The 22,549-nt window shown below is 47.9% G+C and overlaps 3 protein-coding genes across 3 annotated transcripts; 1 reads left to right on the forward strand and 2 right to left on the reverse strand.

Moving 5' to 3' along the window:
* The first annotated feature begins 3,911 nt into the window (after positions 1 to 3,911).
* Positions 3,912 to 6,493, forward strand: LOC135628988 (G-type lectin S-receptor-like serine/threonine-protein kinase At2g19130). The gene has a single exon (XM_065136039.1). The coding sequence runs from the start codon at positions 3,947 to 3,949 to the stop codon at positions 6,338 to 6,340; it is 2,394 nt and encodes a 797-aa protein (XP_064992111.1). The 5' UTR covers positions 3,912 to 3,946; the 3' UTR covers positions 6,341 to 6,493.
* Positions 6,494 to 11,891: 5,398 nt separating this feature from the next.
* On the reverse strand, positions 11,892 to 13,637 carry LOC135629158 (uncharacterized). The gene has a single exon (XM_065136346.1). The coding sequence runs from the start codon at positions 13,635 to 13,637 to the stop codon at positions 11,892 to 11,894; it is 1,746 nt and encodes a 581-aa protein (XP_064992418.1).
* Positions 13,638 to 15,407: 1,770 nt separating this feature from the next.
* On the reverse strand, positions 15,408 to 15,737 carry LOC135629159 (uncharacterized). Its single transcript, XM_065136347.1, has one exon. It carries the CDS (start codon positions 15,735 to 15,737, stop codon positions 15,408 to 15,410), a length of 330 nt encoding a protein of 109 aa, XP_064992419.1.
* Between the last annotated feature and the right edge of the window lie 6,812 nt (positions 15,738 to 22,549).

Consider the following 22,549-nt stretch of genomic DNA (forward strand, 5'->3'; position numbering starts at 1 on the left):
CATCCAAATGATGGCATAGATCAGCACAAACCAGGAAATGGGTGGTAAGCTGACACCTACGACTCCCTCCTGTTGCTCAACAACTTCTCCCATGCTCGGCCTGCGGCACTCCACGTCCTGAATGCACCAACAAGCTACCCTGAACGCCCGACCGAGCTCCTTCTCGTCTGCGTTCCCCTTCAGCTTCGGATCCAGCAAGCTTAGAGTTGTCGCCTTCATGCAATTTGATTACGGTCCGGAGAGGGCAATAGACGAAATCCAAGTCTTCGCATCTCTCCGTGTTTCGCCAGCCGGAGACCAATCTCGAAGCGGCGAGCTCCTTCTCGTCTTCGTTCCCCTTCAGCTTCGGATCCAGCAAGCTTAGAGTTGTCGCCTTCATGCAATTTGATTACGGTCCGGAGAGGGCAATAGACGAAATCCAAGTCTTCGCATCTCTCCGTGTTTCGCCAGCCGGAGACCAATCTCGAAGCGGCGAGCTCCTTCTCGTCTTCGTTCCCCTTCAGCTTCGGATCCAGCGAGCTTAGAGGTGTCGCCTTCATGCAATTTGATTGCGGTCCAGAGAGGGCAATAGACGAAATCCAAAGTCTTCGCATCTCTCCGTGTTTCGCCAGCCGGAGACCAATCTCGAAGCGGCGAGCTCCTTCTCATCCGCGTTCCCCTTCAGCTTCGGATCCAGCGAGCTTAGAGGTGTCGCCTTCATGGAATTTGATTGCGATCCAGAGAGGGCAATAGACGAAATCCAAAGTCTTCGCATCTCTCCGTGTTTCGCCAGCCGGAGACCAATCTCGAAGCGGCGAGCTCCTTCTCGTCTTCGTTCCCCTTCAGCTTCGGATCCAGCAAGCTTAGAGTTGTCGCCTTCATGCAATTTGATTACGGTCCGGAGAGGGCAATAGACGAAATCCAAGTCTTCGCATCTCTCCGTGTTTCGCCAGCCGGAGACCAATCTCGAAGCGGCGAGCTCCTTCTCATCCGCGTTCCCCTTCAGCTTCGGATCCAGCGAGCTTAGAGGTGTCGCCTTCATGCAATTTGATTGCGGTCCAGAGAGGGCAATAGACGAAATCCAAAGTCTTCGCATCTCTCCGTGTTTCGCCCGCCGGAGACCAATCTCGAAGCTGTAAACGTCTGGTTTGGGGGTGATGGTGACGGAGCTGTGATTCATTCTCAAATTCAACTTTAGGATCAATGACTATCTTACTATTACGATGTATATAATGCTCCAAATTTTAAAATAAAAATTATTATTCTAAACCAGATGATGTGTTGGATTATTCTACTCAGTTTAAAAGCATTAGATAAAATCTTACCAAGCTACATTTACAAATATCTAATCATACCCTTAACGCATCATTATATATAATAAAACATTCATTATGGTATAGTAAGAATATAGGTTGATATCAATATTCTTTTTTACTCTTTAAAATTTTATTGGGAATAATTTGTTATATATGTATGATATACTAATAATTGGCCATGCAATTGAATTATCACAACATGATAACTTGGTCAACTATTTCTCAATATACTGTATGTATCAAATAAGATGGGTGTAAATCCTCATTAATCATGTGATCAATTCATAAATATGAAGACGATTTTAAAGATTTACAATATATCAAGATGCTATATATATATATATATATATATATATATATATATAATTTTATAAATATATTAGATTGACTTGGTCAATCATTTATAAATATGAAAATAATTTTAAAGATTTATAATATATTAGATTGACTTACAAATCATTTATCAAGTTACTATATATATCCAAGAAAATGGGTTCTAGTCCATATCAATCATATGGCCCGTTCATAAATATGAAAATATTTTTAAAAATTTATAACATATTAGATTGATTTAGTAAACCATTCCTTAAGATTATATATATATATATATATATATATATATATATATATATATATATATATATATATATATATATATATATATATATATATATATATATATATATATAAAAGAAGGTGGGTGCAAGTCTCATGTGACCAATTTATAAATATGAAAATATCTTTAAAAATTTATCATATTAGATTCACTTGGTCAATCATTTCTTAAAATGCTATATATATATTCAAGAAGGTGGATTCAGGTCCATCAATCATGTGACCCGTTTATAAATATGAAAATATCTTTAAAAATTTACAACATGTTAGATTGACTTTGTCAATCATTTTTTCTCACGATGCTACATATATTCAACAAGGTGGGTTTAAGTCCCATCAATCATGTGACCCATTTATAAATATGAAAATATCTTTAAAATTTTACAACATATTAAATTGACTTGACAAATCATTCCTTAAGATATTATATATATTCAAGAAATTAGGTTACTAGTCCCCATCAATCATGTGACCTGTTCATAAAAATGAAAATATTTTTAAAAATTTATAATATATTAGATTGACTTGGTAAATCATTCCATAAGATATTATATATATCCAACAAAGTGAGTGCAGGTCCCATTAATTATGTAACCAATTTATAAATATGAAGATATCTTTAAAAATTTACAACATATTAGATTGACTTGGTCAATCATTTCTCAAGATATTATATATATATTCAAGAAGATGGGTTCAAGTTTTATCAATCATGTGACCCGTTTATAAATATGAAAACATCTTTAAAGATTTATAATATATTAGATTGACTTGATAAAGATTTATAATATATATATATATATATATATATATATATATATATATATATATATATATATATATATATATATATATATATATATATATATATATATATATATCCAAGAAGGTGGGTGCTAATAATCCCCATCATGACCCATTCATAAACATAAAGATATCTTTAAAAATTTATAAAATATTAGATTGACTTAGTAAATTATTTTTTAAGATATTATATATATTAAAAAAGGTGAGGGCAGATCCCTATCTCTCGTCTGATCAGTTCATAAATATAAGACATCTTTAAAAATTTACAACATATTAGATTGAGTCAATAAAGCATTTCTTAAGATATGAATTTGATTAATCATTTCGTAAGATATTATATACATATAAGAATTTAAGTCTTCATCAATTATTTGAACAGATCATAAATATATGAAGACATCTTTAAAGATTTTGTTTTAATGATGTTTAGTGAAGATTGCTTCACATACTCGATGAAACACCTTCGAACTTCCCAAATTCTAGTAAGCATTTAGGCATAGTCGTGGTATTGGGAAAAGATCTAACTTTCATATACATGTCATCCTATTCAATGATTACCTTTCTCATGACTATGAAGAGGTGACATCTCACTAATTTAGCTGTTCATGTCCGATATTAACATAACCACTATTGATATAACAAGTTAGTTCGTAAGTCAGAAGGGGAAAAGAATCTTCCTACTTGATATTACTGTATTACTAATAATAATAATACATAACACTCGTTCATTTTTTGATTTGGCTAAAAGCCATGTGTTTGTCGTTTGTTTCAGAGATGTTAAGTCTCACTTGTTTGATTGCCACCAGTGTAAGATTTTGTTTTTGACTCTTTCATTTCTTCTTTAAAGAAGAATAACATCTAACTAAATTTATTTATGAATATCCAATATTATGAGAAATAATCATTGACGTCTTGATTAATCTAATATGATGTTTCGAAATATCACTCACTTAAAGACTTTTTGAGGTGGAAAGTCTTTTTGACCTTCCGAGATATAATTAGTTATCGGAGTATTTTAGGTGAAAATAACGAGCTTCCGCTCAAATTAGTTATCCGAGTCTATTTTTAGGTCAGACATTTTGAATTTTTGTGTGAAAGATGATTTGTCAAATTATATGATTAGTTGAAATTCACGAGGAGAGAGATATCACCATCGAAATAGATGTCAAAGATGAAGCATTTCAAGGTCGACTGGTTACCATGCTTTGTCTGTGTTGCAGAGATTCACCATGTCTGCTAGGAGAAGACACATGGCTCAGCTTCTTGCTCTCTGCTCGTCTGAATTCTTTCTTCTCTTTACCTTCAGCGCCCATGCTGGTGCTGCAGATGACAGCCTCTTTCGAGGCCAGTCTCTCTCTGGAGGTCAGACCATGGTGTCCAGAGGTGGCAAGGTCGAGCTGGGTTTCTTCGCCCCAGGTAACTCTTCCAAGTACTACATAGGCATCTGGTACAAGGTGTCCAAGCAACCAGTAGTTTGGGTAGCCAACAGGGAGAAACCTGTTGCCAGTGCTTCATCTTCAGAGCTCACGCTCGCCGAAGATGGCAACCTTGTCCTCCGCCTCAAAGACTCGAAGAACCAGATTTGGTCATCCAATTCCTCGAGCTCCCTTGCTTCCAACTCCACTGTCGCAGTGCTTCTTGATGATGGTAATCTTGTTCTTAAAGATAATATAAGTTCTGACACCTTGTGGCAGAGCTTTGATCATCCTACCAACGCATGGCTCCCTGGAGCAAAGCTCGGATACAACAAGTTGACAGGACAAGATTGGTTCCTCACTTCGTGGAGGAACCCAGAAGACCCTTCACCGGGAATTTTTACTATGGAGTTCGATCCGAATGGCAGCGACCAGTTCTACCTTGTGAGAGATCGGAGACATCGCTACGCGACCTCCGGGCTTTGGAATGGAGACACGTTTACAGGCATCCCAGAGATAAAATCGAACCACTTCGTTGACTACAGCCATGTTACCAACACGAACGTGAACGAGTTCAGCTACCGCGTCCGTGACAGCGCCGCCACACACTACCTACTGATAGATTTCACCGGTGAACTGAGGAGGCAGAGATGGGATAATGACGCCAAAGTGATGTTGCAGTTCTTCTCGCTTCCGAGGGATCCATGTGATGTGGATGGTCGCTGTGGGCCGTTCGGTAGCTGCAACAACTTCACCTCCGCTCCCTGTCAATGTTTCCATGGATTCAACCCACGGTCTTCGAATGAATGGGCCCTGGGAGATCACACCGGAGGGTGCGTCCGAAGAACCCCTCTGCGCTGTGGTGAAAGAGATGGATTCCTCGAGTTACCCAACACGCAGCCGCCCGCCAACCCCGTGCGCATGTCAACCATCGGCGGTCGAGAAGAGTGTCGAATTGCTTGCTTGCGGAATTGTTCTTGTACTGCTTATGCTTATCAATCCGAGTGTTCGATTTGGAAGGGCGACCTTCTCAACCTCAAATCTTTGGGTTCGAGCAACGGAGCAGAATCAGGAGCTATTTATCTTCGTGTTGACGCTTCAGAATTGGCAGATAATTATCATAAGGACAGGAAAAAGACGGCGACGATTGTCGTCGGTGCAGTGTCAGGTGTTGCTGTTATCGCTGTCGTCGTCTTGCTTTTGGCCATGAGATACCGCAAGGGGGCAACCACCGGAGGTTCAGGAGGCGTTCAAGGTCCTCTAATTGCATTCGACTACAAGCTCATAAGAAAAGCCACCAAGGGCTTCTCCGAGAAACTCGGGCGAGGAAGCTTCGGGTCGGTGTTCAAGGGAGAGATGCCGGACTCGGGCGCCATAGCGGTGAAGAGACTGGAGAGCATACGGCAGGGGGAGAAGCAGTTCAGGATGGAAGTGAGCACCATCGGGACGATTCACCACGTCAATCTGGTCCGTCTCCGTGGCTTCTGCTGCGAAGGTGACAAGAGGCTGCTCGTCTACGACTACATGCCGATGGGCTCATTGGATTCCGTTCTGTTCGCCGATGGCCGCGAAGCTTTGGACTGGAAGAAAAGGTACGGGATCGCGCTGGGGATCGCAAGAGGCTTAGCGTATCTTCACGAGAAGTGCAGGGAATGCATCATGCACTGCGACATCAAGCCGGAGAACATACTTCTCGACATGGATATGTGTCCAAAGATCGCCGACTTCGGCATGGCAAAGCTTCTGGGCCGCGAGTTCAGCCGGGTGCTGACGACGGTGAGGGGGACCATCGGCTATCTCGCCCCGGAATGGATCACAGGATCCGCCATCACTCCCAAAGCGGACGTTTACAGCTTCGGGCTAATGCTGCATGAGATCGTCTCCGGAAGGCGAAACACGGAGACGCGCGAAGAATGGAATCGGTTTTACTTCCCTCTTTGGGCTGCAATCAAATTGCAAGAAGGCGACACTCTCTGCTTGCTGGATCCGAGGTTGAAGGGGAAGGCGGACGAGGAGGAGCTGAGTCGAGTGTGTAGGATTGCATGTTGGTGCATTCAGGATTTGGAGTGCAATAGGCCGAGCATGGGAGAAGTGGTTCAGCAAATGGAGGGAGTATTAGACGTCAGCATACCGCCCATCCCTGCCTTGCTAAAGAAGCTTGTGGATGATGAGTCGGCTGAGAATAACCACTACTACACCACCATCTAGAATAAATACTGGTTATGAATAATGAATGTTGTACTGAGGTAACACGCCTTATATGCTCTGCTGTAGCGTGATAGTGTTTTAATTCTGCTATGTCGCGTTGATTGAAGAAGTTGAGCACAGCTTAATTAAATAAAGAAATAGTTTATTCTAGTAGATTGCTCTGTTTCTTTGATACCAATAGAAGAAAGGGGATAAATGGGTCATGTTACGGTAAGTAACTTTTTTAGCCGTCGCCTTGGGGTCGATGCGGCTGTTTCAGGGGTTCGAACGGCCAGGATCTGGCGAGGCTTCTCTCGAGGTCTTGGGGCGGTCGATTACGGGGGATCTGCCTGGAATGCTTCGCGCCGTCGGGTCGGATCGGCTCCGCTCGAGTACCTGCGCACAGGTCGGGTCGACGATTCGGCCCGACCCCTCCAACGATCAAGTCAGTGATGAGGAGAGGAATTTTGGGTGAAATCATGCCTTTTTGCGCTTACCTTGCTCGTTTGGAGCCCAAGGGTATTTATAGGTGAGTTCGATGTTATCTGATGCACTATCCTGCCGGGGCAGGGCCGTGCACCTGATAGCGTCCGTCGTCGCCGTGGGCGTTGCGTGGAAGGCCGAGCTGCCGCAGGGTATGGCGAGCCTCGGTCGACGCCTTGCTCTGCCTCGTCCGGTCGTGCGGGGTCAGATGATGAGGTCGTCTGGGTATGGTGAGTGAGGGTGCACGTTACGTTGGTATTAATGCTCGCCCCCTGGGGCAGTGTGCCGCCCAGGGGTGGCTGACGTTGGGCGGTGCTACGTCAAATCCGGTGTGTCATGTCCTATTTATTTTTACCCCTATCATATTCCCCCCCCGAAAGGAGCTATGCGTCGGTTCTTGCATGTAGGGGGTCCGATGCATGGCTGCTGTCTTCTGGTGAATTGGCCACGCGGGCTCGAGGGGTATGTCGTCGATGGGCCGATCGGGCAAAGTCAAACTCGGCGATCACAGAGCCGACAAGGGCCAAGGAGCACGACGCAGGTGGGTTACCGCGCAGGCGTGGTCTCGGGAGGCGTGCAGCCGAGGGCCGAGGAGCATGACGCAGGCGGGTTACCGCGCAGGCGTGGTCTCGGGGGGCGTGCAGCCGAGGGCCGAGGAGCACGACGCAAACGGGTTACCGCGCAGGCGTGGTCTCAGGAGGCGTGCAGTCGAGGGCCGATGAGCACGGCGCAGGCGGGTTACCGCGCAGGCGTGGTCTCAGGGGGCGAGCAACCGAGGACCGAGGAGCACGACACAGACGGGTTACCGCGCAAGCGTGGTCTCGAGAGGCGTACAGTCGAGGACCGAGGAGCACGACGTAGGCGGGTTACCACGCAGGCGTGGTCTCGGGAGGCGTGCAGTCGAGGGCCGAGGAGCACGACGCAGGCGGGTTACCGCGCAGGCGTGGTCTCGGAAGGCGTGCAGCCGAGGGCCGAGGAGCACGGCGTAGGCGGGTTACCGCGCAGGCGTGGTCTCGGGGGGCGTGCAGCCGAGGGCCGAGGAGCACGGCGCAAGCGGGTTACCGCGCAGGCATGGTCTCGGGAGGCACGCAGGCGGGTTACCGCGCAGGCGTGGTCTCGGGAGGCGTGCAGCCGAGGGCCGAGGAGCACGACGCAGACGGGTTACCGCGCAGGCGTGGTCTCGGGAGGCATGCAGCCGAGGGCCGAGGAGCACGACGCAGACGGGTTACCACGCAGGCGTGGTCTCGGGGGGCGTGCAGTCGAGGGCCGAGGAGCACGGCGCAGGCGGGTTACCGTGCAGGCATGGTCTCGGGAGGCGTGCAGCCGAGGGCCGAGGAGCACAACACAGATGGGTTACCGCGCAGGCGTGGTCTCTGGAGGCGTGCAGTCGAGGGCCGAGGAGCACAACGCAGACGGGTTACCGCGCAAGCGTGGTCTCGGGAGTCGTGCAGCCGAGGGCCGAGGAGCACGACGCAGGCGGGTTACCGCGCAGGCGTGGTCTCGGGAGGCGTGCAACCGAGTTCAACGGCGGCGGGGGTCGATGAGCTGCGCGTTTAATTTCTCTCCTGGGGGGGGGAGTTGATTGCTTCCACCGCACGTCTTGGGGTGCCGGTCTTAAGGCGTCTGGACGCTGCTGTTTCGGCGGGGTTGCCACGTCAGGCCTTCATTAAGGCGGAGCGCTTTTGGGTATTTTCCGATGCGACGCGACGGTTACGTGCGCATGCGAGTGGGCTGTCGCCCACTTCTCGGGAGGCGAAGGGGCGCTGGTTCCGGCGGGACGTCCCCTTCAAATAGCAAGCGCCTGGCTTCACCTCCGTCTTTTATTGTCGAATTCCTTCTTCCGGTCTCGTCTTTCTTCCGGTCGCCTTCCTCGCCTCCAGCGTCGCTTTACCCTCTCGTAGCACCCTCCCCAGTTAAGGTCAGTTAGGATGGTGTCCTCTCCCTCCTCCTCTTCTGTCCATTCCTCTGGAGTTAGGGAGGGAAGTCCTCTCCCGCCCCTTGTTGAGTCCTCTAATGGGGAGGTTGCACGGGCCCTTGAGGCCTTGATGTGGCCGCATGATCAGGACTCCTCTGTGAGTGTGTCGTCGCTGGTCGGACTCCGGGAGCGCTATGGCATACCGGGGGACTACGTTCTTGGTGCGCCTGAGCCGGGACAGCGGGCGTATGACCCGGTCCCGAAGGGCTTCGCCTTAACCCTAGACGCCCTGGAGGCGGGTCTATGCCTCCCCCTGCATCCCCTTATTGTGTCCTGCTTATCCTTCTGGCGGATTTCGCCATCCCAAGTGGCGCCGAACTCCTAGCGTTACTTGGTGGTGTTCTTGGGGGAATGTCACTATGCCAATATCGCCCCCACCCTCCATCTTTTTCGCTCCTGTTATCGCCTCACCAAGGGTTCGGGGGGTTATTTTCTGTCTGCCTGGAAGGGCTTCCGAGTTGGGGGGGGCCCTTCTAATAATAAAGGGTGGAAGGGGAGGTTCTTTTACGTCAGCCGTGCGCAGGACTGGGGTTTCGGAGTTCGTTGGTCCGCGAGGACGATCGACAACACCACCCCATGTTTGGGCGAAGCAGAACGCCTCGACCTGGGGAGGTTCAGGGAGATTCTCCCCAGGTCTCAGGCCCTTCGGAACATGACCGAGGAGTGGCTGGTCGAGGCGGGCCTCAGCCCGATGCCTCTGGGTACGTTAGTTGTCGTTCGGTTCGGGTATTCGTGTGGTTCTTCCTAGCTGCTGACGCTTTTCTCATCCTTCGCAGAAATGGTGAACCTCCGGTCCCTCCTCGGAAGCAACGTGCCGCGAGCCCCTCCTTCAGCACCCCCGGTCGACTCGCAGGCTTCTCTTCCGGCGTTGCCGACCGACTTGCAGCTCGGCACGAAGGACGCACCTCTGGAGGTCGAGGCCGGGCGCCCTCGGAAGAAGGCGAAGGCGGCGCCTTCAAAGGGGGCTGAGGAAGGCCCCCGTCGGGGCGAGCCTGGCCCTAGCCGGCGTGCGGCTGGGAAGGATCCGCGGCCAACCTCCGTACGTGATTTGTGTCGGCTACTAGCCGGGGACGGGGAGCCGTTCCTGACTCGACTGGTGGGGGAGGCTCCGCCCGGGAGACTCAGCGACCCCCTAGTCGCCCGCTGGGGCGGTTTGTCCCGAGGGGACAGGGTGTGGGCCGGAGGGGACCCCACCGCGACGTTCCTATGAGGCACGCTTCATCCCGACATGGCTCGGGATTTATATGTGCTGCCCTTGGAGGCGTTGCTTAACAAGTCCGCCCAGTCCTTGATCTGGGTAAGTACTTCTCCTTTTGTTTTGGCTAGTCTTGTTTGCCTGATGCTGCCCCCGTTTTTTCCCATCGCAGGCGCTTCATTATGCGACGGCCCTGATGGACAGGGTGCGCGACGCCGACCACGTCATTGGGGGCCTTGCCAACCGCAACGCTGAGCTCCATCGCCAGGTCGAGGAGGTCCGGGCCGGAGCTGGTCCGGAGGCCGTGGCGGTTGCTGAGCAGCGGGCGGCGGATCTTGAAGCGGAGGTGGCGCGCCTTTGGTCGGAGCTCGAGGCCTCCCAGAAGGCGAACGAGGGGCTCCAAAAGGCGATAAGGGTGGAGCGGACCGAGCTTCGCCTGGTGAAGGCGGAGGCGAGCACCCTCAGCAAAAAGCTAGAGGAGGCGAAGGCTGAAGCCAGGACGGCCTCGGAGGCGTTGGCGGAGGAGGCCCGACTTCGGCCCGCAAAAGACAAGGAGCTCTTTGAGGCATACAAGAGGTCGGAGGGGTTCGAGCTCGGGCTGACGCGGACGGGACGGGTATCCTTCGAATATGGATACCGAGTCGCCACATCCCGCTTCCGCGCTCGCCACCCTGGTCTCGAGGTGGAGGAGAATCCCTTCGCTCCTCACCCCGAGGACCAGGGGGTGGACATGCCCGAGGAGGTGCCTTTCGACGATCGTCTGGAGGAGCCCTAAGCCTCTCAGTGAGAAGAGGGGGTCTTTGTACCTTGTTTTTGCCGGTCTGTTTTTGTAAGTCGGGTCCTGTAAGTTGACTTGTTTTCTTCAATAAAAGGAAACACTCCTTTCGTTTTGTCTCCTTCTTCTTTTCCTAAGCGAAAAGGTTCCTTCCTTCGGAAAAATTCTCTCTTTTTTAAACGAAAAAAGGCTTCTTTGTTTCAGACGCAATAACTTATTGACTTTTTGCAAGTCGAGTCTCGTAAGGGGGCTTGCTCTCTATGCAAAAGAAAACTTTTTTCTTCTCTCGACTACTGTCTTCTTCTCTTTCGGGCGAAACGCTTCCTCCGAGAAAGGTTTCTTTACTTTAAACAAAAAACTTCTAAAGGTTCCAGACATTCCAGGTTCTCGGTAAGGGAGAGTCGTTCATTGTCGTGAGTCGGTAAGTACCAGGTCGGACCATTTCGGTGACCCGATAAGGTCCCTCCCACTTGGGGGCTAGCTTGCCCCTCGCTCGGGTCGGGTCACTGACCTCGGCCTTTCGCAGGACTAGATCGCCTAACTTGATCGGTCGGGGTCGTACCTTTCTATTGTAGACCCTCGCGACGGCTCTCTGGTAGGAGAAGGCTTTTAGGTGTGCGTCGGCGCATCGCTCGAGCACGTCGAGGCTGGCACGAAGTCCCTCATTCGAGGTTTCCTAGTCATAGCTCCTTGTCCGAAGGGTGGCGACAGCCATCTCAGGCGGCAAGACAGCTTCGGTCCCGAACGTCAAGCTGTTTGGGGACTCTCCGGTCGCGGCCTTGGGAGTGGTGCGCAGTGACCACAGTACGCTGGGGAGCTCGTCCGTCCAGGCCGATCGGGCCGCGGACACTCTTCTATTGAGTTCGTCCAAGATGGATCGGTTGGTTACCTCCGCCAGCCCGTTCGTCTGAGGGTGGGCCACCGAACTGAACCTTAGTTGGATGCCGTGACCGGCACAGAACTCCCGGAATCTTCTGTTGGCGAACTGAGGTCCGTTGTCCGTAACAATGGCCTTGGGCAACCCGAACCGAGTCACTAGGTTTTTCCCCACGAACTTTTCCACCTGATATTCCGTGATTGTCGCCAGCGGCTCGGCCTCGACCCACTTCATGAATTAGTCTACTCCTACGATTATGTACTTATGCTACCCCGAAGCCGATGGGAAGGGTCCGAGCAGGTCCAAGCCCCACTGTGCGAACGGCCACGCGCAATCGATGGGGCTGAGCGGGACCACGGGCTGTTGGGGTGCGCGGGCATGTTGCTGGCACGAACCGCACCGCTGTACATAAGCTTTCGCGTCCCGGCACATGGTCGGACAGTAGTAGCCTTGGCGGAGTGTCTTGTGTGCCAAGGTCCGCCCGCCTATGTGTTCGTCGCAAACCCCCTCGTGGGTTTCGGCCAGGACCGTCTGGGCATCGTTAGGCTCCAAGCACCGCAGGAGGGGATAGGTGAAGGATCGTCTGTAAAGCCGCCCGCTCTCCTCGGTGTACCACGCGTGCGTACGGCGCAGACGCCGAGCCGTGACCACATCGAGGGGAAGGGTTCCATCCCGTTTGAAGCGCAGCAGCTCTTGTACCCACGTGGTCGGCGCACTGCCTGGGGTCGTAGCCGCCACTTCAATGTCGCGAGCAGGAAGCTCATCAACCTTTGGCCATGATTCGGAGGTCGGCTTTGACGCCAGCTTAGCTAGCGCGTCGGCTTGCTCGTTCTCCTCCCTCGGAATATTAGACAACGTGAAGTAAGGGAACTTGGCGGTTAGGTCCCTTACCCGTGCTAGGTATTTCGCCATGGTTGCGTCCCGAGCTTCGTATCCTCCGCTGAGCTGCTCGGCCACGAGCTGCGAGTCGGTGAGGACGCGTATTGTGGCCACCTGCATCTCAAGGGCCAACCTTAGTCCTGCTAGGAGTGCCTCATACTCCGCCTCGTTGTTGGTGGCTTTAAACCCGAAGCGGAGGGAGCGCTCGAACGAGCGTCCGTCAGGGGCGAGGAGAACCAGTCCCGCGCCGACACCCCTTGAGTTGGCCGAGCCATCCACGTGTAGGGTCCAAGCTTCAGGGGTTTGCTCGAGACCTCTGTCCTCCGTCTGAGTTAACTCCGCGATGAAGTCGGCTACCGCTTGGGCCTTGATGGCAGTCCTAGGCACGTATCTTATATCATGCTCGCCGAGCTCCACCGCCCATTTGAGGAGCCATCCTGCAACATCAAATTTGGTTAAGACCTGTCGAAGCGGTTGGTCGGTGATGACCTCCACCGTGTATGCCTGGAAGTAGGGGCGCAACTTCCGAGCCGAGAGCACCAGGGTGAGCGCGAGTTTTTCTATCGGCGGGTAACGCTCCTCGGGTCCACCCAGGATGTGGCTGACGTAGTAGACCGGGAGTTGTTGGTAGGAGCTTTCGTTGATCAGGACAGAGCTGACTGCGTGCGGTGAGGCCGCCAAATAGAGACACAGCTTCTCGCCGGGGGAGACAGAGGCGAGCCGGGGGAGGCTGGCCAAGTGTTGATTTACTTGCTTGAAAGCCTCCTCGCATTCTAATGTCCATCGGAAGTTCTTCGGGTTTTTGAGCGCCTTGAAGAATGGGAGGCAGCGATCGCCCGATCGAGCGAGAAAGCGAGACAGGGCGACAAGCCTTCCGTTAAGTTGCTGCAGGTCTTTAATCGTCCGGGGGGATTGCATGTTGATTATCGCCTGCACCTTCTCGGGATTGGCGTTAATTCCTCTTTCGTGTACGATGAACCCAAGGAATTTGCCGGAGGTGACGCCGAAAGTGCATTTTGTGGGGTTGAGTCGCATGCCGAACTTGTGCAGTGTGGCGAACGCCTCGGCCAGGTCGGCAAGGTGCATTCCGGCCCCTTGGCTTTTCACAATCATATCGTACACGTAGACTTCCATGTTCCTCCCGATCTAATGGGCGAACATCTTGTTCACCATTCTTTGGTATGTGGCCCCAGCATTTTTCAGCCCGAATGACATGACTTTGTAGAAGTATACCCCTTGGTCGGTGAGGAAAGCCGTATGTTCTCTGTCTTCGGGTGCCATCCTGATCTGGTTGTATCCCGAGTAGGCATCCATAAAAGAGAGGCGTGCGTGCCCGACGTTGGCGTCGACCAGTTGGTCGATTTTTGGGAGGGGGTAGCAGTCTTTAGGGCATGCATCGTTGAGGCCGGTGTAGTCAACGCACATCCTCCAGCTTCCATTGTGTTTTTTTACGAGGACTACATTGGACAGCCATTGTGGATATTTGGCTTCTTCTACGAAGCCTGCTGCTAAGAGTCGACCCACTTCCTCTTGTATGGCGTGTTGTCGGTCAGGGGCCTGGCGCCTGGGTTTTTGCTTCACGGGGCGAGCGTCAGGTGGGATGTTGAGGTGATGTTCTGCGACCTCTGGGTCGACGCCCGTCATGTCTGATGGGGACCAGGCGAAGACGTCGGCATTTTCCCGTAAGAGACCAACGAGCTGCTCCTGTTCCTGCTCGGGCAGTTCTGATCCGATCTTGACTGTCTGGTCTAGCCGAGCAATTTGCAAAGGAATGTCAATGGTGGACCCGCTCGGCTCGGGATGAGGAGCCGTCTTTTTGGCTTCCTGCGGATCTTCCAGTGGTGGTTCGGTCCTGGCCCTCTTGTGCAAAGAAACGGCGGTCAGGTAGCACCGCCTGAACTCTCGGGGGCTTCCCGTAACTTCTCCGACTCCAGCACGAGTTGGGAGCTTCATGGTTTGGTAGTAGGTTGAGACGACGGCTCTGGCCTTGTTGAGGGTCGGTCGACCGAGTGTGGCGTTGTAGGCAGTGGGAAGGTCGACGACCAGGAAAGTGGTCGTCACCGTCTTCAACCTCGGTGGGGTCCCCAGAGTCAAGGGTAGAGTAATGACCCCCAGGGGTGATATTGAATCTCCCGTGAACCCGGTGAGCGCTGAGCACATCGGGCTCAGGTTCTCCCTGGCCAAGCCCAGCTTCTGGATGGCGTCGAAGTAAAGTATATCGGCCGAGCTCCCCGTGTCGACCATGATCCTTCTCACCTGTGCGTTGGCTACCCTGGCCGATATCACTAGGGCGTCGTCATGGTCGGGTTGCTCGGCAGCTCCGGTTGGGAAGGTAATCTCGGGCTCGGGCTCGTGTCCCGAGGCTTCGTCGGGAGCGGCTCGAGCATACGCCTTTCTGCCCGACGTGGAGCCTCCCCCTGATGCGGGACCCCCGGCTATCACATCGATGTGTCGATCGACGGGTCCCTCCGGGCGAGGCGACTACTCTTTGTTCGGCCGGAGGTACTGGCCGAGGTGACCTCTGAGGATAAGCTCCTCGATTTGCCTCTTTAATTCGCGGCACTGCTCGGTGTCGTGTCCGTGCTGCCGATGGAATTGGCAATACTTCAAACGGTCTGCGAGCTCCTACGGGCTCCTCATCGGGTGAGGTTCCTTGAGTAGCCCCTTCCCCTTCTCATGTAGGAATATTTCAGTTCGGGATGAATTCAAGGTGGGAAGAGGAGACCTTGGGCCGGGTCTGTCCAACCTTCGCCGGGAGGCGGCGGGTTGTTGCTGTCGGGGCGGCTCCGATTTGACCTTTTTGTGCTCCTCCCGCTTCCCAGCCATCCAAGTCTCCACGGCGATGAATTGACCGGCATGCTGGAGCATTTCTGGGATCGCAGCGGGGGGCCGCTCCACGAGCGACTAGAAAAACCTGGAGGGCCGGAGGCCTGTCATGAATGCCTGCATCAAGAGAGAGGGGTGAGCATCCGACAGTCCGCGGATTTGCGTCGTAAAGCGGTTCACAAAATGGGAGAGGGGTTCGTCCTCCTTCTGGTTGAGCCCAAGGAGCAATGCCATGGACGGCTTTGGTCGGGCGTAAGCCAAGAAGCTAAACTCGAAATCCTTAGTGAGTTGGTCGAAGGAGGCGACGGTCCCGGCCTTCAGACTGCTGTACCACGCGCGGGCCGGACCCCGCAGTGTTGTCGGGAACGCCCTGCACATCAAGGCATCGGAAGTCCCGTATAGCGCCATCTGAGCGCGGAAAGCGGCCACATGGTCTGCTGGGTCCGCGGCGCCATCATATGCGTCCAGCGAGGGGTGGCGGAAGTGTGACGGGATGGCCTGATCTTGGATCTCGGGGGTGAAGGGGGATCCTTGCTGTCCGTCTACCCCGAGCTCTCCTTTTGACTTACGGACATCCTGTTGTACTTCGTCGAGTCTTTGACTGACGAGGCGCTACTGAGCTTGTAGGGCGTTTGTAGAGTCGGCAGACGGAACCCCGTGCTCAGGGCGGCTGGCCGTGTCTTCCACCTCCCGGCTCCCGGGCCGAGTTATCAGGTTCCGAGGCGTGCTAGAGAGTTCGGGAAGGGGTACGTGAGGTTGGACGAGGGTTTCCTGCTGCTGCGAAGGCCGAGTCATATGCGGAGGGGTCTGCTGGGAGACGATCGGGATGATGGTCTGCACCATGCTCGTTAGGGCTCGGACTTGATGAGCGAGGTCGTGAAAGGCCTCGGGGGACACCGGCGACGGGCCAGTGGGTACGCCGTTGGGAGGTGACAGGCCTGGGTCATTGAACAATTGCCAGTAACGTTCTAACGCCGCTGCGGGGCGCTCGTCGCGAGTTTCATCGTGCGGGGGGGTGTTCCCCCGAGGTGGGGAGCCCGACGGCCGAGGGCTCGCCGAAGCGGATTCGCTGATCGCTTGACATTCGGAGGCCCTTCCTCTAGCGCCAATCTGTTACGGTAAGTAACTTTTTTAGCCGTCGCCTTGGGGTTGACGCGGCTGGTTCAGGGGTCCGAACGGCCAGGATCAAGCGAGGCTCCTCTCGGGGTCTTGGGGCAATCGATTACGGGGGATCTGCCTGGAATGCTTCGCACCGTCGGGTCGGATCGGCTCCGCTCGAGTACCTGCGCACAGGTCGGGTCGGCGATTCGGCCCGACCCCTCCAACGATCAAGTCAGTGATGAGGAGAGGAATTTTGGGTGAAATCGTGCCTTTTTGCGCTTACCTTGCTCGTTTGGAGCCTAAGGGTATTTATAGGTGAGTTCGATGTTATCTGATGCGCTATCCTGCCGGGGCAGGGCCGTGCACCTGATAGCATCCGTCGTCATCGTGGGCGTTGCGTGGAAGGCCGAGTTGCCGTAGGGTATGGCGAGCCTCGGTCGACGCCTTGCTCTGCCTCGTCCGGTCGTGCGGGGTCAGATGATGAGGTCGTCTGGGTGTGGTGAGCGAGGGTGCACGTTACGTTGGTATTAATGCTCGTCCCCTGGGGTAGTGTGCCGCCCAGGGGTGGCTGACGTTAGGCGGTGCTACGTCAAATCCGGTGTGTCATGTCCTATTTATTTTTACCCCTATCAGGTCAGTGCAAATGGAAGATTTAAATTACAAATATCTTTTGTGAGAAAAAAAAAATGCATTGAATTGATCTAAATACAATTGAGAAAGACTCGTTATACAATAAAAATATTAATTATTGATATTTGTAAAAAGAATAAAAAAAAGCTCTCTACTATTTACTATTCCCACTACATCAAGCTATTAGATTCAAATAGTATTAAACTTTTTTACCTTATCACACCACCAAGGTGAAATCATATTAATATAGATAGATGCAGGTATGGCATCTTAATCAAACCCCAACCAATCCACCGGGAAAATTTTGAATTGCGAGTGATATGAAAAACTAATAATTATAACATGTTAAAAAAATAATTTCATCGATAAAACATACCATTATTTAAAATATTATAAAATTTCACATCTTGTTGTTAGTAGTTGTCATAATGCAATCAAGATTATCGCGCATGAATATTTTACATTTTAAAAAAATGAATAAAAGCCATTACTTCTTTTTTTTTCTAGATAATAGTTTTAAACACTTCTAATTTTTAACTTAATTTTAGAAGAAAAAATATAATTTAGATGTAAATAACCATCCAATAAAGCTTTAAAGAATTTTAGAATATATTCTTTAAATATTTTAGACTATAAAGTTTTAGCAAATTAATCAATAGGTGCTTAGTCTTTCAATTAACATTTATTGTTTCTAGACTCTATCTCCAACCACCAAATACTTTATTTCAATGTGTCTAGAATTACTAGAATATTTATTATTTTTAAAAAAAATTATGATATTATCATAAAATATTTTGATTTATTTCACTACTATAAACCTTGATTTATGGCCTCAAAGTATATCATAAATTCAGCTTTCATTATTGATGATATAATAAAAGTTTATTTTATATTTTTTTCAAAAAATTATCCCTCCAACTAATATGAATATAAATCCTGAATATATAACCTTTTATCATTATAGATATCTTATTATATTTTTTATAATTTTCTGATAGTCCTAGATTGCTCTAATATCTACCTGACTTTAAAACTGATATATGGTATTATACAAATTTAAATATATATTAGACTTGCTCTCACTGTCGTCAACACTCAACACCCAACACCCGTTGAACTATCGTCTTTCTATTCTTCTGATCATTAATTATTTTGTGAAAGTACTTTCGAACGAATATAAATAGCTCCTGATCGTTATTCCTTGCTTAAACCCAAAGATTTGAGGTCGACAAGGCATCCCAGCCAAATCGAACAGTTTGAGTGGTAAAGCATAAGCAGTAGAAGAACAATTCCTCGTTGAGGCAATTCGACACTCTTCTCGGTTGCCGATCGCTGAGAAGCGCATGGCGTTCACGAGAACGACGTGTTGGATACCATGAGGAATCAATCCATTTTTCCACGCCATAGAGGTTTCTCCTCACACACCCCCTGATATGAACTCCCTGAGAGCTGAAGTCGTTGCAGCTATTGAAACCATCTCTTCCGTAACATTGTCCAGTTTCTGCCGCTTCAGTTCACTAGTAAAATCTAGCATGAAGTTCTGGATGGTGGAGCTGTCACGAAAGTGGTAGGTGAATTCATTCACATCAGTGTTGCCATAGTTAACACAGGTTGTTCGATCTCCACTATAATCCAAACCCCGGTGGTATAGTACCGATGTCGGCTGATCTTTCAGTAAGTAGAACCAGGCATGCAATGCCATCTGGATCGATCTTGAATGTAAACGAAGGATCTGCTCCTGAAGCTTCTCGTATCCAAGCATTGCTCTAGGGAGCCAATAGCGTATATATAGGATGATCAAAGCTTTGCTAGTATATGTTAGAATTCTAATTATCTTTCAAAATAACATTGTCATCGTTAAGAAGCACTACGGCATTGGAGTTCGAAGTAAGGAAGTTCCAGACTTTGTTCTTCAAGCCTATGAGGAGGACAAGGTTGACATCTTGGGCCAGCTTGAGCTCAGAATTGGAGCATTGGCAACAGGTTTCGCCCTACTGGCTACCCAAACTATTGTTTTCTTCACACCAAATACTTGGGGTGAAGAAGCCCAGCTCAAATTTACCATTTTTGGCCACCATCGTCCGGTCTCCATAAAGAGATTGTCGTCGCAAGAGTGTCAAATGCAACGCAAACCTGGGCCGAAAAGGGAAATGGAAGAAAAAGGGCAGGCAACCAACGTGTCATAAGCCAAGCCACACTTCGTCTTCTTCTTGCAGACACGGAACTCTGCAACATGGCTAATGTGGCTGTTGCAATATGACTTACCCTGCAAAGTATTGGAGACGGTTGTCTTTTTATTCCCTCTCGAGTGACCAGCTATATTAATCAGTAAAATCGTATTGAAGAGTGAGTGCATTCCGCTACTCACCGGTAGTTGCATAAGCTGTGTTGCAGAGTTCATGTTTGCAAGAAGAAGAAGAAGAAGAAGCATGGCTCGGCTCATGGCTCTCCGGTCGTCTGCTTTTTGTCTTCTCATTCCCTCCGATGCCCACGTTTGTGTTGCATATGGCGCACTCTTCGGAGGGCAATCTGTTTCTGGAGACCAGACCATGGTGTCCAGAGGTGGCAAATTCGAGCTGGGCTTCTCCTACGCCAGTCTCCGAGAAAACGGTCGTGTGGGTGGCCAAAAAGGGAGAAACCCGTTGCCAATGCTTCATCTTCTGAACTGAAGCTCGGTGAAGACGGCAACCTCGTCTTAAACCTGTGGACCGGAGAGGAGAGGTCTTCGCTGCAATGCCAGAGACGAGATCAAACAAGCTGTGTAGCTACACCGACACTACAAACATGGATGTGACTGATTTCACGTACCGCTTTCGTGACAGCTCCACCATTCACATCCAAAACTTGATGCTAGATTTTACTGGTGAACTGAAGGGGCAGAAATGGGACGATGTCAAAGGGGAGAAGGTTTCAGTTGCAGCCGCGACTTCAACTCGCCCTTCCGTCGCTGGTTGCAGGGTTTGAAGCCAGCAGTCCTCGTGGCAGGTGACGCCGGGGAGCGTGGCAAAAGAACCCCAACGTGGTGTGGATAGAAAGATACGGTCACATCATGATGTGTCTTGTGATCGCTTCCTAGCAATTTTTTATTAATAAAATATTTCTTTTTTCCTAAATAATATAAAGAGCATAAGGTAACAAATCATATACATATATTAAATGTTAAAAAGACTAATATGATGACTGTTATTTAGCGCTAAACCTTAGTACTCATCTATTTTCTTTTTATTTCTTTTTATTTTTTTCCTGGCCAACAATTTCTGTAGGATTGCCGCAAAAACTATTGTTGAGCAAAATACAGATTATTCTTTTTTTTTCCCTTTTATTCTTTTTTTTGTATATTGTTTCTTTTCTTTCCTGCGTGGTATGTCTGGGACGTTCTACCATGCAGAGCAATGTTGTGGCTCATTGCAAGAGTGTTCTCTCTCTCTCTCTCTCTCTCTCTTGCTTGCTGCCGCAGACATACGCATTGCAACAGTGTTTTTGTGTTCTCTTTTCTTATTTCTTTATTTTTTTGACATATTGTTGTACATCGATTCTTATGGCTATCAAACTGACGTGAGACATATGATATATAGGTTTTTTTTAATTCAAAATCTTACGATAATTTATCAAATTTTTATCAATTAGGTTAGTTTATATTTTTGATAAGTTTTATGATATATTATATAAAAAATATATCGAAAGAGAATTTTAACTCTCTATCTTTTGATAAATGGGTAAATCTTAATTCACCGTATACTGAAATACCTTAAATTTGAGACCAATTACATAATAAATTATTCATCAATATCTCATAGACTCGTGATTTATACATCAAAAATTTAGATTACAATAACAATATTTTTTAAAAAAATTAAAAATCATAGTTCATCAATAATATAATTTATTTAGAGAATTTCCTCTACTCTTGTAATTCTTTGAAGGTATGTTTTTTTTTTATTGTTCTTAGTTCCCGATACATAATTCTTATGAAGATTGATTTCTCTCCTCATATAATATATAGACTCGTTTAGAGCATATTTAATCTCTTTTCCAATGCAGGTTCCTCTCCTCAAATGATATGGAGATAGATCTTAAGAAGATATTTTGTCTCTTTTCAAATGTCAGTTCCTCCTCTCATGTGATTTGGAGAGAGGAGATTTATATGCTAGAAATCCTTAGGATTTCCTTTTAGAGTAAAATATTTATGATATTACATTCTTCACCTAAATAAAAGTTTAGTTATCTAAACTTGATGTACCTCAGTCCAAAATTAATCAAAAATATTTATTTTTATAACATCTTCAAATTCTTAAGTGGTTTTTCTCTTACTATAATAATAGTTCTTCAATTATTACACTTTGACATATATGGAATAGTTCTTCAATGCAAGGGTTAATTTTTTTGAACATGTGTTGACTTAGTTAAATGATCCACAATCACCAAAACAATGTTATTTCCTTTATGAGTTTCTAACAATCCTATCATGAAATCTATTGGGATGTTTTGCCACTTTTACTTATTGAGGTATAGGCTCTAGAAAATTTCTATATGACTTTCTATGCTCAAATAAGACATAATAGAATATATTCTGTAATTTTTTTAAATAATATTATAACAAAAAATTTCTAAAACATGTTTATACATTTTAGTACCAAGTATTATACATCTTCTTTCATTATTATTTTTTTCCAATTTTGATCATTAAGAACATAAAATATATCCGTCACTTCAAATCTTTTTTTATTTGGATATTATGTGATTGAGCATTTTTTTATTGTTTTAATCAAAGGAGGCTAAATAATCATATTAGTTACAAGAATTTGTGGTTCTTGTCAACGCTTTGATATCTAATTTTCTTATATCTTCTAAAATATATATTCGAGTGGTTATTATAGTTACTAGATTAGTTAAACTTTCATGACTAAGTTTATCATGAACATAATTTATTTTTCTATGATAATACTTTAGGAGGATTAGATCATAATTTTTCAATAGTTCTAATAATCTTTTTTTTTTCATCTCAAATTCAAGTCCTTCCAAGTGAAATTATGCTTTACACTCTTACAATCAATGACTATCTTACTTGTACCATATAGATAATGCTCCAAATTATCAAATAAAATTTATTGTTCTAATCCCTATGGTATACTATAATTTTGATCAATCTAAAAGCATTAGTCAAAATCTTATCGTGTTGCGTTTACACATATTTAATCACGCCCTTGAAGAGTTATTATATATAATGAAGCCTTTTTAATTATTATTATTATTATTTTTTTAATTTTATTGAGAATTATTTATTATATGCAAGCGATATCTGACATTCGAATCATCGTTACATATTAGATCGACTTAATCATATTATATGCATGTGATCAAATCATCGTGACATATTAGATTGACTTAATCAATCATTTCTCAAGATATTTTATATATTAAAGAAGGTGACATTCGATCATGTGATCAAATCATCGTGACATTTTAGATTGACTTAATCAATCATTTCT

This window comes from Musa acuminata, chromosome BXJ3-1 (assembly GCF_036884655.1).
Source record: "Musa acuminata AAA Group cultivar baxijiao chromosome BXJ3-1, Cavendish_Baxijiao_AAA, whole genome shotgun sequence".
Classification (NCBI taxonomy): domain Eukaryota; kingdom Viridiplantae; phylum Streptophyta; class Magnoliopsida; order Zingiberales; family Musaceae; genus Musa; species Musa acuminata.

Coding starts and splice junctions, on each gene's coding strand:
- LOC135629158 (XM_065136346.1), bottom strand. CDS start 13,637: ATGGAAGTCTACGTGTACGATATGATTGTGAAAAGCCAAGGGGCCGGA.
- LOC135628988 (XM_065136039.1), top strand. CDS start 3,947: ATGTCTGCTAGGAGAAGACACATGGCTCAGCTTCTTGCTCTCTGCTCG.
- LOC135629159 (XM_065136347.1), bottom strand. CDS start 15,737: ATGGCGCTATACGGGACTTCCGATGCCTTGATGTGCAGGGCGTTCCCG.